This window comes from Lytechinus pictus, chromosome 4, assembly GCF_037042905.1.
Source record: "Lytechinus pictus isolate F3 Inbred chromosome 4, Lp3.0, whole genome shotgun sequence".
Classification (NCBI taxonomy): domain Eukaryota; kingdom Metazoa; phylum Echinodermata; class Echinoidea; order Temnopleuroida; family Toxopneustidae; genus Lytechinus; species Lytechinus pictus.
The window spans coordinates 1561053-1573110 of NC_087248.1; the positions used below are offsets into that span (position 1 = coordinate 1561053).

Below are 12058 nucleotides of genomic sequence, written 5' to 3' on the forward strand. Positions count from 1 at the left end.
AATGTGTTTATATTCATTTATAAAAAATATTTTTATAATGTTCTTGGTTTTTGTCTCCTCTTTAGTCTCTCTGACCTCCCTGTTTCAAGTTTCTCATTCTGCAATACATCTATCTCCCTGCTCCCTCACTTTTCTTTCTCTTATCTATCCTTTTGTATTCAAGAAATACATAGATCTCCATGCAATTGATTTATTATTGATAGCATTCAATCATTAAGCAAAAAAAATTATTTACTGTACTTCTTATGTTTTTTTTTTTTTTTGGTATTGATATTGTAAATTGACCCATTCACTTTTGCTGCTGGTCAATATATGTGCATATACCGATAAATAAATAATAGATAATAAATAAATAACCGCTCTACAACCGAAGGGGGGCGGAAAAGATAAGAAAAACAACAATATAATTACCCTTGCAAAGAGCAACTGATACGAGCTGAACTTACTGTTTTTCAATAAACACCACTATTTACCTCGCTTATAGGGGATCATATTTATTGTTCTTGATACTTTTTTATCCAAAGTATTCATCTTAAAAATAATGGTGTCCAAAGGGTATTATTCATATCAAGTATTCGCTCATGTGAATCATTTGCCCCATATTATCCGGTATAACCTTGTCTCAGACGAGGCTCAGATTAAAAAATTAATTACAGCTTTATATACTTTATGATACCTCGCGCGCATATCTAACCTCGTTTCCTCCAATATACAAATAATGACTTATATATTTTACCATTCAATCAACATTTGATTTGATTATAAAATATTGTATTTCGGATAATAAATCTAAAACAAAATAAAGTTGTTTTTATACCATGATGATTTTTTAACATTCTATCTCAATCTCAAAGATTTTTTAGACTCTTTCAGTAAGACCATCCTATAGGCTCTACTGATGTAGAAAACTTTAATATGATGTTAATTTTTTAAAGTTCATTTTATAGAAGTAAGATATATATGTATATATTATTTGCGACAATTTTCTAGATGAAACAATTAGGAATTTTTAATTGAGTAAATGTCCTCCAACATTGAGAAACATTTACTGATCAATCAGTGGGGGGTCCGTGGCTTCTGATATTTTGAGTCAATAATTCAATTATGGAATAGATCAGACGTTGAAACCAGGATCTATACCTCGCCTAGCTACTTTACCCCTCCCCCCTCTCTCTCTCCCTTTCTCTCTCATATCGGCATTCAAAAGGGGAAAAAATCGAATTCTAGCTTAATATTAGTCGGAAGAAAGGCAATTTTTGGTCGTGTAGGCTAATGGAAGGGGGGGGGGTGTTTCGGATTTCTCTTGGGCAAGTTACATTATAAGTTTATTTGTGCTTTCTTCGTATGTTAATTTTATGTATATGTATACATGTATGTATTTCGCAGTCGTATTCTGCAACTGGGATAACCCTTTTCAAGCTCCTTGTAGCTTTTTGGTTTTTCCCATTATATCTCTTATAAGTTTTAGAATTTCAAATTGATACCTGTTCACTATATTATTGATTCAATTATTATGCTAATCCATTATTATGATAATCCATGGTTGGCTAGTCATCAGGTCGCGTTTGGTCCACGAACGTGATCATATCATTGACATTCCACTCCATTTTGTCGGTTGTTTAAGTCTAGGGTGTGTGCTACTTTGTATAAGTACAACTTGAAAATGTCTGTAACAGATATAATTCCTCTGACAGACAATCACGAGCGATTCCAAGATACTTTTTACAATGCATTCTATAAGATCGACCAGAAGGAGTTCCTTGTTGAAAAAGTGGGTCAATACTTCGACACCAAAGTGATGAAAATTCTGACTGATGCCTTTGACCGTGATGAAGAGTTCAGTCTCCTGAGTGTCGGAGTAGGAGAAGGTATGCATGATGTAGTTTGTTTTTAATTCTTCCCTTTTTAGAATCTTTACTGTTTCAAAGAAAACTCTTTTATTAAAAAGATAATATTGATACATAAAAGGTTCTTTGACATTAAATTTTGCTCCTGCGACACTTGATCCGATGGACAAATCTGCACTTTAAGCCAAGCATATAAACCTAATCACCACAACTAAATAAACCCTAATCTTTGTATTCTCATTATTCTGAACCATAAACTCTATTACAAATTACAATCCTTATATCCCGGTGTCACATTTGCTCTACGGCGGCCGTACGGCGAGTCGAAAACAGCCGTTTTATTAATTTTAAGTCAAACCACCTATATATATAGTTGGACAAAAACTGTTAAAACGGCTGTTCCCGACTCGCCGTAATACGGCCGCCGTAGAACAAATGTGACCAAGGTATAATACCTTGGTCACATTTGTTCTACGGCGGCCGTACTATATGCCCTCTGAGAATATTTCGCACAGGTGCATAACATGATATACCAATATAGTTTAAAGATTACAATTGAAAGCCTTACATTATCTATATTTTGAATTAAATGATGTGCTGCAAACATATGATTTCATTTCAACCAACAAAGGGATTTAAATCCCTTTGATTCAAATCGCGATTTAAATCACTCTGACTTTTAAAAAAAATCATTGATTTAAATCACTTTAATTGAAATATGTACAAATGATTAAAATTTCTTTTGTTTGTGCCATTTTTTTTCAAAAGTGAAGGATTTTATATCATCAAAACATGAATATATCCTTAATATCTACTCAGAACAATTGAAATCAAGTCAATGTAATTAGGTATATCTTGCAAAATTAAAGATGTACACGTAGCCTTTTTGTTGATAGTAAAACGATTTTTTTTAATTTCTTGTGTTTATGTCACAATCCAAAGTTGTTTTTAGAAAGCAGTTTTCAAGAAAAGAGATGGCTGTTGGTAGTTATCCCTTTTTGATAATTTATTTCACATTAACTATTTTTGCCATTTCAAATGGAAGATGAATATTTTATCACAATTTGCAAACCGAAAACAAAAATAGCCTTTAACAATACATTAAAATAGGTAATTAAGTAGCAATCAGTATCAGTTATATGCTATGAGATTTCAAGCCTAAAAACGGGACACTATATTCATGTTTTGTAAATCATGCAAAAGGATGGGTATAATTTATATCTTCCTACATTAATAATGCGAGCGAAAAGCGCGAGCAGATCATTTTTGATATTCTGATCTAAAACTGGATAATTTGAGCACATTTTGAATAAAGATCAAGCTACGTATTTCAATAAACATGCTTGCGCGTGTTTAAGAGTCAGACAGAATCTAAATACATTTCATTTTTTATCATGAAAACCAATAATGCGAGCGCGTAGCGCGAGCTGAAAATATTTGATATTCCGATATGAAAAGGGTCAATTTAAGAACTATTTAAAGCACTGTAGGAAATTGTGAGGTGGATGTGGATAGCACTCAATAAATGATGCGAGCGCGAAGCGCGAGCTGATATTTTGTTATCATTTTGACCTAGGATTGGCTTATTCTAGGCCATTTTGTCATCAGGCCTTCATTTTTTTATAATCAGACACCTGAAAAGAGATATTTTGAGAATCTTATAGAATACACAAAGACAATAGGTAGGCCTACTTTGCAAATCAAATAATGCGAGCGCACAGCGCAAGCTGCAAAATGTTGATATTCACACCTTAAAACAGACATTTTACAGAGCACTTAAAAAAATCAATTGGTAAATCAAACTAAACAATGAAAGATCAATGTCCGGGCTGAAATGTGTTTTGTATATTGACTTCAAAACTTGATATTTTAAGCTACATATCAGCCTATTGAGCAAGATATGTATCTCATCGAATAGGCAATGCTCGAGCGAAAATTTAATATAGTGACATGAAATATTTCAAAAAAAATATTTTCCAAGTCTTTCCCTGACCTTATTTTATTCACTCGTCTTCCCCTCTTATTTTTCCTCTTCTTTTTTCCTCCTTTCTTTCCCCTTCTTTTTCTTATTTTTCTTTCTTTCCCCCCTTTTCCATTTTTTTGCTCCGCCAATAGAGGGGGCCCGGGCCCCTCGGCCCCCCTGGATCTATTGCTTTTATGATTGTATATTGTGACTTACATAGTACCTTTCCACCTGCTGAACATGTTTGATCTTGTTCATTATTTATTTTCATTATGTATTAGAATATATTCAATCAGGTACAAAAGATCAGCAAAAGGCTGTTTTACATCAATGACCTGATGACATGCTGGTGCACCGGTGCATGGTGGCGCATTACCTTTTCACACGCTCTAAATGTACAAAGCTGCCTGTATGAATTATTGTCTGCATCAGGGGCGGCGATCTAGGGGGGCCGGGGGCACAGTGCCCCCCCCCCACCCCACACACACACACACTTTTTGGAGCGCTGAAAAAGTGCCCTTTTTACGCAAGAAAAGTGTCCTTTATATGCAAGAAAAATACCCCGACATGAACGTATACTGTGCCCCTTTTACCTGAGGAGGACCCGTTTTAAGTGTTATGTGCCCTTTCTCGTATAAGTGCCAATTTTTACAAAACAAATGCCCCCTCTCGAACATGTTCTTTGCCCCTTTCACCTGATAATGACCTGTTTTATTTGTTAGCAAGTGCCATTTCTCATATGAGTGCCAATTTTTACCACAAACCCCAACCCCCCTTACGAACGTGTTATGTGCCCCTTTCACCTGAGAAGGACCCATTGTAATATGTGTGAGCAAGTGCCCCTTGCCTTCTTATAGGTGCCCTTTCTCGACGAATCAGTGCCTTTTTGTACCCAAGAAAAGTGCCCCACACGAACGTTTTCTGTGCCCTTTCACCTGAGAAGGACCCGAGTTATGTGTTAACGAGTGCCCCTTTGAAACGAGAAAACGATTTCTCATTTTTACTAGTATATGTTATTGTACATGTAGATTTGAAGGAAAAAACAAAGTTGTAAGACTAATCCTATACGTGCCTTAAGTTTCTTGAGTCATGTGAGTGGGGTAGATAAGCAGTGGCGTATAGATGGGTGAAGACCAAGAAAAAGAGAAAAGGAAAGAGAGAAGAGTGAAATAGGATGTTATTTTCAGAATAATATCAAAATCTATCACAAAATTTGATTTTCGTTATAAAAATGTCAAAATTTTTGCTAGCTTGCTCACACCTTCTTATAAATTTTATGTATTACGACAAATTTAGCCCCCTCAAAATTTGTTGGTTTATTATGCCACTGTAGATAAGTCAGCCGATAAGTCTTTTTTCCCTTTGTTTTTCTAGTGCCCTTTTCCAAAGAAAATCTGCCCCCCCCCCCCACTTTCAACTTCGCTCTACTCCCCGGGTCTGTATACTTTATAATTATGTCTGATGTTTGCCTTTATCAGTCAACCTTTGTTAAACAGTTGTTAAAGGACCTGTCCACCCCACAAAAATTTTATTTGAATAAAAAGAGAAATTCCAACAAGCATAACACTGAAAATTTCATCAAAATCAGATGTGAAACAAGAAAGTTATGACATTTTAAAGTTTTGATTAAATTCACAAAACAGTTATGCACAACCCGGTCGATATGCAAATGAGGGAACTGATGACATCACTCACTCACTCACTATTTCTTGTGTATTTTGAAATATGAAATATTCTAATTTTCTCCTCATTGTCCTGTGAAAAACAAAGTTTTATTTCTCCCTCAACTTGTGGAATTACCATTGTTTAACATTTTATGTTTCGGTCAAGTTGGTTCTTATTGTCAAATCTGTAAAAACTGAAATATTGTATAATTCAAACAATTAAAAAAAAAAGAAATAGGGAGTGAGGGACATCATGTCATTTGCATGTGACTAAATTGTACATATAACTATATTGTGAAAAATAAGCGAAACTTTAAAATGTCATAACTTTCTTATTTTGTATCCGTTTTTGATGACATTATCAGCATTGCTTGTCTGATTTTTCTCCATTGATACGAATCAACATTTTTCTGAGGTGGACGTGATCTTTAATGGTCACAGATCGAAAATATAGGGACATTCACAATAGAGAGTCAGATCAGGGTGACCAGATTTGAACAATCTAAATAAGGGACACATCCAGGTCGGATAGGATATATATATATATATACATATTATATATATATATATATATATATATATATATATATATATATATATATATATATATATATATATATATATATTCAAAGTGTTCAAGTTCTGCAATGTTTTAGATATGTCATTTAGAAGTCAGGTGATAAAATATTACATTAAATAAGCTATGTTTCTCTGGGCTCGCCAAACATTGTAGTGTCTACATTCAAATATCAGGATTAAAGAGTGCATTTTGTTTTGGGGTTCACTAAATTTTGAGCACAACTGCATATACAGTGTATAATAATAATAATGTAAAATTTGTTTGTCACACAAGTCCTCATGAATTTCACATTTTGAAGAGTCTTCAAACATTCTATGCATCCATAAGCAGTGTTTCAGTGGATCCTAATGAGAGTATGGTACAAACCTTCAAAGATAGAGTGGCCTCACTGAATGTCGATAAGAAACCTTCCATTACCACTCAATCTGTTAATGGGTTCCTATTTGAGTTCATGACGACTAGCCCATTGGCAAGAAATAAGTACCATCTTATTACCTCCATACACTCACTGTATTACACCGATGATCTTCAGACGACCTTCTCTCAGTTGACATCAATGATGAAAGACAATGGACTCATCATCATAGTTTGTACGAAAGGTACGAAACAACTTTATGCCTTTTCCTTCCTTCGGATCGAGGGGGGGGGGGGGGGGCAAGGGAAGTGGGGTTGCTAGAGGTGTCGGAAATTATTCTGGTGTACAGCACCCCGTGTAATTTTTATTATATTATAATTTATATTATTGCATTGGGCTTAATTCATTTAAAACATATTTAAATGAAAAGAGTTGCCAAAGCTTTTGTAAATGTTAAATCAACGATTAATATAAAGTTTGGAGGATCGAGTGACAACCTTTTCTAAATGTCGCACTTAAACCACTTTCAATAATTGTTAAAGTTTATCAATAAACAATTACCATTACCTTTTAATGATATGTTTGTAAAAAAAAAATAATACAATTCATAAGCACTTCACTCGCCAGGCGAGTTCATTTCATTTACCTCTGAATAGAACATCGTTTGCACAGAGGACATTTGTTTTTACTGGTCCAAAATTGTGGAATTATTTTTCAAAGGATATTATACAATGTAATTCTATACAAAATTTCAAAGGAAAAAACTTAAAAATATCTTCTAAATTCATATAAGATTATCGCTTTTCCCAAAGTAATGTAATTCAGAACTTAATATGTAAACGTGTTCATTAATTTCTCTTTATGTTTAATCGTTTTAATGATTTCTGTATACAGTGTATACTGAATCATTTATTTTTAATATTATTTATTTTTATCTTATAATTCATATTTTTTCGTTTTGTTTATTTATTTATTTTTAATTCATAAAATGTACTTATAAAAGGGGGCCTTCACCCTACAAGCTCTGCTTTTTAGTTGGTCTCCTTCCCTTTCGATTTCATGGTATTATTGTATAATAAAAATTGATTTAAATGTTATATTTTGTAAATATGTATATTGAGCTATCATTGTAAATATAAAAAGATTGAAAGAGGATAGTGAAAAATTGAATTGAATGCATATGTTTGTGTTGAACTGAACAGGTTAATGATAATAAATTGTGCGAATTTCATGTGTCTGAATTTTGTCCAATTTTGCCTCGCTTTCCATCAAAATTGCCTCAAGCAGGAGTTATGACGCTTATAATAAACGTCCTCCAGAAGTGACTCTTTTACGCCTTGGTTTTTATTACCTCCCATTGGTTCTTGATTAATATTCGTTTTTTTTATGTGTGTCATACCTTTATAGGGGACCTTATTTCCAAATCATTCAGCAAATTTGCATTTTTAAGAGAAGCTATTCAGTCATACATACCGCTAACTTCAACGGATGTTAAAGAATTCGCTGAAAGTCAAGGCTTCAATATCATCTCATCAGATGTTAACATGCAGTGGGACATCACCGAAGTGTTTGACGACCGGTCTGAATTTGGTAATAAACTCATCGACTTCTTCACACAGACAGCTTATTTTCGACAGACAGCGCCCTCTGAGGTGATGGATGAATTGATTAACTTCTGGCGTTCTATTTCAACTGAGGATGAAAATGGGCGTATCCTATCGGAAGCTCATGATGAAATACTTGTGATCTCAAAATAACTTGGTCCATTGGCCTTAAATGTGATCCAGGAAACTTGAATTCGGTATAATCGTTAAAGGTTCACCCTGATGATAAGTTGGCTTTAATTTTAAAGCAAAAAATATAGACAATTGTAGATTGGATCAATGCACAGTTCTCATTTTTTTTCTGCCAATATCATCAATCTTCATCAATATTGTTGATCAAAATGAATTTTTGGCCAGGGGATAAGGGAGTTATGAAAACGTTTAAATGTGTCGTCACATACGAGCAGCTCCTCCACAATGGCACGTGATATCAATTTCAATAAATACAATTTTTTTTTACAAAATCTGATAGTGATTTTATTTGTGCGGTGGATATATAATCAAACCCATCATACCCCGTCTATATAAGAAGAAAAGCTATTTGTATTCATTCATATTAGATGATAATATATGGGAAAGCTACTCACGCATGACGTCACAAATTTATGGTAAAAAAGGCATTACTCTTACTGTTTAAAGGATGTTAATCAAACCTTCACCAATATTTTTCTATTTTTTCTGCTTTCATTAAATCAGAATTGTGCTTAAAATAGCTGGACTCTGTATTTTTCTCAACTCGCTATATCAATATTATAATATTCATCTTTTCGATTGCCACAGTTTAAATGTATTAATTCATATCTTTGTACGTGTAGAGGTTAATTGTTTATTGAAATGCAGAAACTCCTGCAAAAAAAGAGAATTATCGTCTGGGTGGACTTCACTTCACAATAGTCAATATTGTATAGTTACGTTCCAGGAGCAATATGGTGCCCATACAGTGTTGCCACAAACAAATATAAAGGGATCCCAGGTACGAACTCTTTCTCATACAAACTTCCGAAGGGAATAGCAAACTCCCAGAAATGAAAACTCTACCATTAGTTTTGCTATAAAGCTTATCAACAATTCAGGATTGCCCGGCAGCGATTTAGATAACGATAATGAAATTGTTGAAAATAGGCTGGTGAAAGTATACCCTGACGAGTCTGATGAAATAATTGCTAAGACATTCTCACTTTTTGAACTAGTCCATGCAGGTCCCTGGCGTGAAATCAACAATCATACACAGGCTAGATGAGACGAATCGTCAATACGTAAAAGTCGCGGAGATGAATGACGCAATTAAACTTTCCACCAATCAGCCGAAGTTAAGACTTTTGTATTCATTCATAGGAAAGATCGTAATAACAAAGGCGGAGGGGTCGCAGTATACATCAATGAAAATAAACTCAACCACAAATTAAGATCCACATGTACGTTTCACATTTTACATGGCCGTGACAAGCTTTTCCAAGGGGGAGGAGTGGGTTTTTTTTTTTTGGGGGGGGGAGAGAAAACAAAAATTACCAATTCCGATGTCAGGCAGTGCTGCTGTTGCCCTGGGAACGATTTTTAACGGTGTGCTGGTAATAAAATAAACAAATAAAAATAAATAATAAGAAGGGTTTCACAGACCGGTGCTATTTTGACGCTCTTATTAGTAGCACCAGATCTGTATCATCCCTGATATGCCCGAGTATTTGAATGGGTGATCATAAAAGTATAACGCCAGTGCTATATGGTTGTAGTTACTGAACGCTTGATGGTGCGGGCCAGGTGCAGACCAAAGAAATCACGAGTTACTGAAAACGGTTGATTAACTTTATGTGACATTATTTTATGTTTTATATGTCTACACATTTCAAAACCAGATTCAGGCAGAATGCGAGTGGTATAATAATCAAATCTAGTCACATATGACATAATATGAAAATACAACCCGTTATATTCATTATCTATCCTCATATAATGTTTGTGATATGATTTACTCTTGTTCAGTAAGCTAGACAAATATGGTATTTATGATAAAGAATTAAATGGTTTTCTAACTATATTACTGAAAGAAAACAACTTGTTTGTTCAAAAGGTGAAAGGTTCTATTTTTATTATTTATAAACAATATATCAGAAGGTCTTAATAATGATGTATGTTCTACACTCTCAATTCCAAGGATTTAAAATAAATCCAGATCGGCTGTGAATAGTGACCAGCCAAATTTTGAATTTATTTTAAACCTTAAGGATTAACTTTTAAATCTCAAAAGATTTGAATTCAAATCTTTTAGATTTATGTTAACTTTAAATCAACAAGGTTTAATCTAAATCTAATATTCGGCTGGTCACTGTTCACAGCTGATCTGGATTTATTTTAAATGCTTGGAATTTAGAGTATTTATACTGATGATGTAGTTATTTATGTTACTGTGATAATATTAAGAATGTTACACTAAATTTACAAAATATGGTGAACACGCTAGATATTGGGATAATAGAAATCGTCTTAAGATAAATGTTAGTAAAACGAAGACAGTGTTAATCTCTACAAAGTCGACAGAATTCAATCAGGTATATTATTATCCATGAAAATTTAAAGTGGAATAATGCAAATCAACTGCTTACAAGATTTAATACCTTGGGAAATTAGCAAAAAAAATTAACCATGTCTTGATTACGATGTCTCAGTCTTGGGCAACTGCCCCAACTAACTGACTTTAGCCTTATTGAAGACTCCAAACAAGAGCGGCTCGTCATGTAACCGCTAATTATGACTACGGTAACAAAAGTTTGCTGGTAAACACTTGATGATCGCCGTGATTATTTTCTTTCAACCCTAATGAATCACAATGTGTTCACGGTCTTGCCCCATCCCGATTATACAGTGCGTCCCAGAAAAAACGAAACCGAGATTTAGCGATGATTTATCATAACTTAATCACAAATAAAATAGACAAATGACCTACCAATGTAAAGCTTAGAATCTCCTCTTTCATCTGATATTAATTAGATTATTTCTCCTTTACGCATGAGTGAGCAAAAACAATTTGAAGAGGGGATACCAACAAGTCATTTGGCGGGTTGTATCTAGCTTTCAAAAGGAAAACCACATTTTTAAAAAGTTCAATATCTGCTCTTTAATTTGATACCTCAATTACAGAAAATGGTCAAGAAATAACAAAGTTCTGGTTATTTGAAATAAGGCTTGAATTTCAATAATTTCATAAAATGAAGAGGTTTTACAGACTAGCGTTCAAACTCACTCGACACTCCGTTTTGTTTACGATCAGCCATGCATTAAGTCTTTTGTTAACCATGCGATAGCTTCTGTGGGAAACCGGTGAAAACAGTTTATTTAATGAAATTATGGAAATTCAAGCCTTATTTCAAATAACCAGAACTTTGTTATTTCTTGACCATTTTCTGTAATTAAGGTATCAAATTAAAGAGCAGATATTGAACTTTTAAGACATGTGATTTTCTTTTTGAAATTCATATACCCCCCGCCAAATGAGTTTTTGGTATCCTTCCTTCAAATTGTTTTTGCTCACTCATGCGTGAATGAGGAATAATCTAAGTAATATCAGATGAAAGAGGAGATTCTAAGCTTTACATTGGTAGGTCATTTGTCTATTTTATTTTTGATTAAGTTATGATAAATCATCGCTAAATCTCGGTTTCGTTTTTTCTGGGACGCACTGTATAATGAAATATAAATGTACCTCGACATGCATGCATGGCAAGGGTTAAATATTCGTAACGCTAACTCCCTTAATGTTGTACCACCAAAACCAAATATTCCACTCTTTTGTCAATCTGTTAGATATGCCGGCGCCAAAGTATGGAACAGATTTCCAAAATGCTCTATCCCGAAGATGTTTTCAAGTTTCTATACAAAACATATTAATGTAATATGCCGGGGTAATATGTTATATAATATACTCATCCAATCTCTGAACTTATTGTAATATTTTCTGGAGTTTACATTACAATATTTTATCTATGATTATTTACAATTGTCAAACCCTACTTATTTTTGTCATTGTTTATATATTTGCTATAAGGTTACA

At 33.8% G+C, this 12058-nt stretch overlaps 1 protein-coding gene across 1 annotated transcript; it reads left to right on the forward strand.

The window, feature by feature from the left end:
- The first annotated feature begins 1641 nt into the window (after positions 1-1641).
- Positions 1642-9469, forward strand: LOC129258594 (histamine N-methyltransferase B-like). Its single transcript, XM_064098055.1, has 3 exons — positions 1642-1872; positions 6328-6653; positions 7817-9469. Exons 1-3 carry the CDS (start codon positions 1664-1666, stop codon positions 8164-8166), a joined length of 885 nt encoding a protein of 294 aa, XP_063954125.1. The 5' UTR covers positions 1642-1663; the 3' UTR covers positions 8167-9469.
- Positions 9470-12058: the final 2589 nt, after the last annotated feature.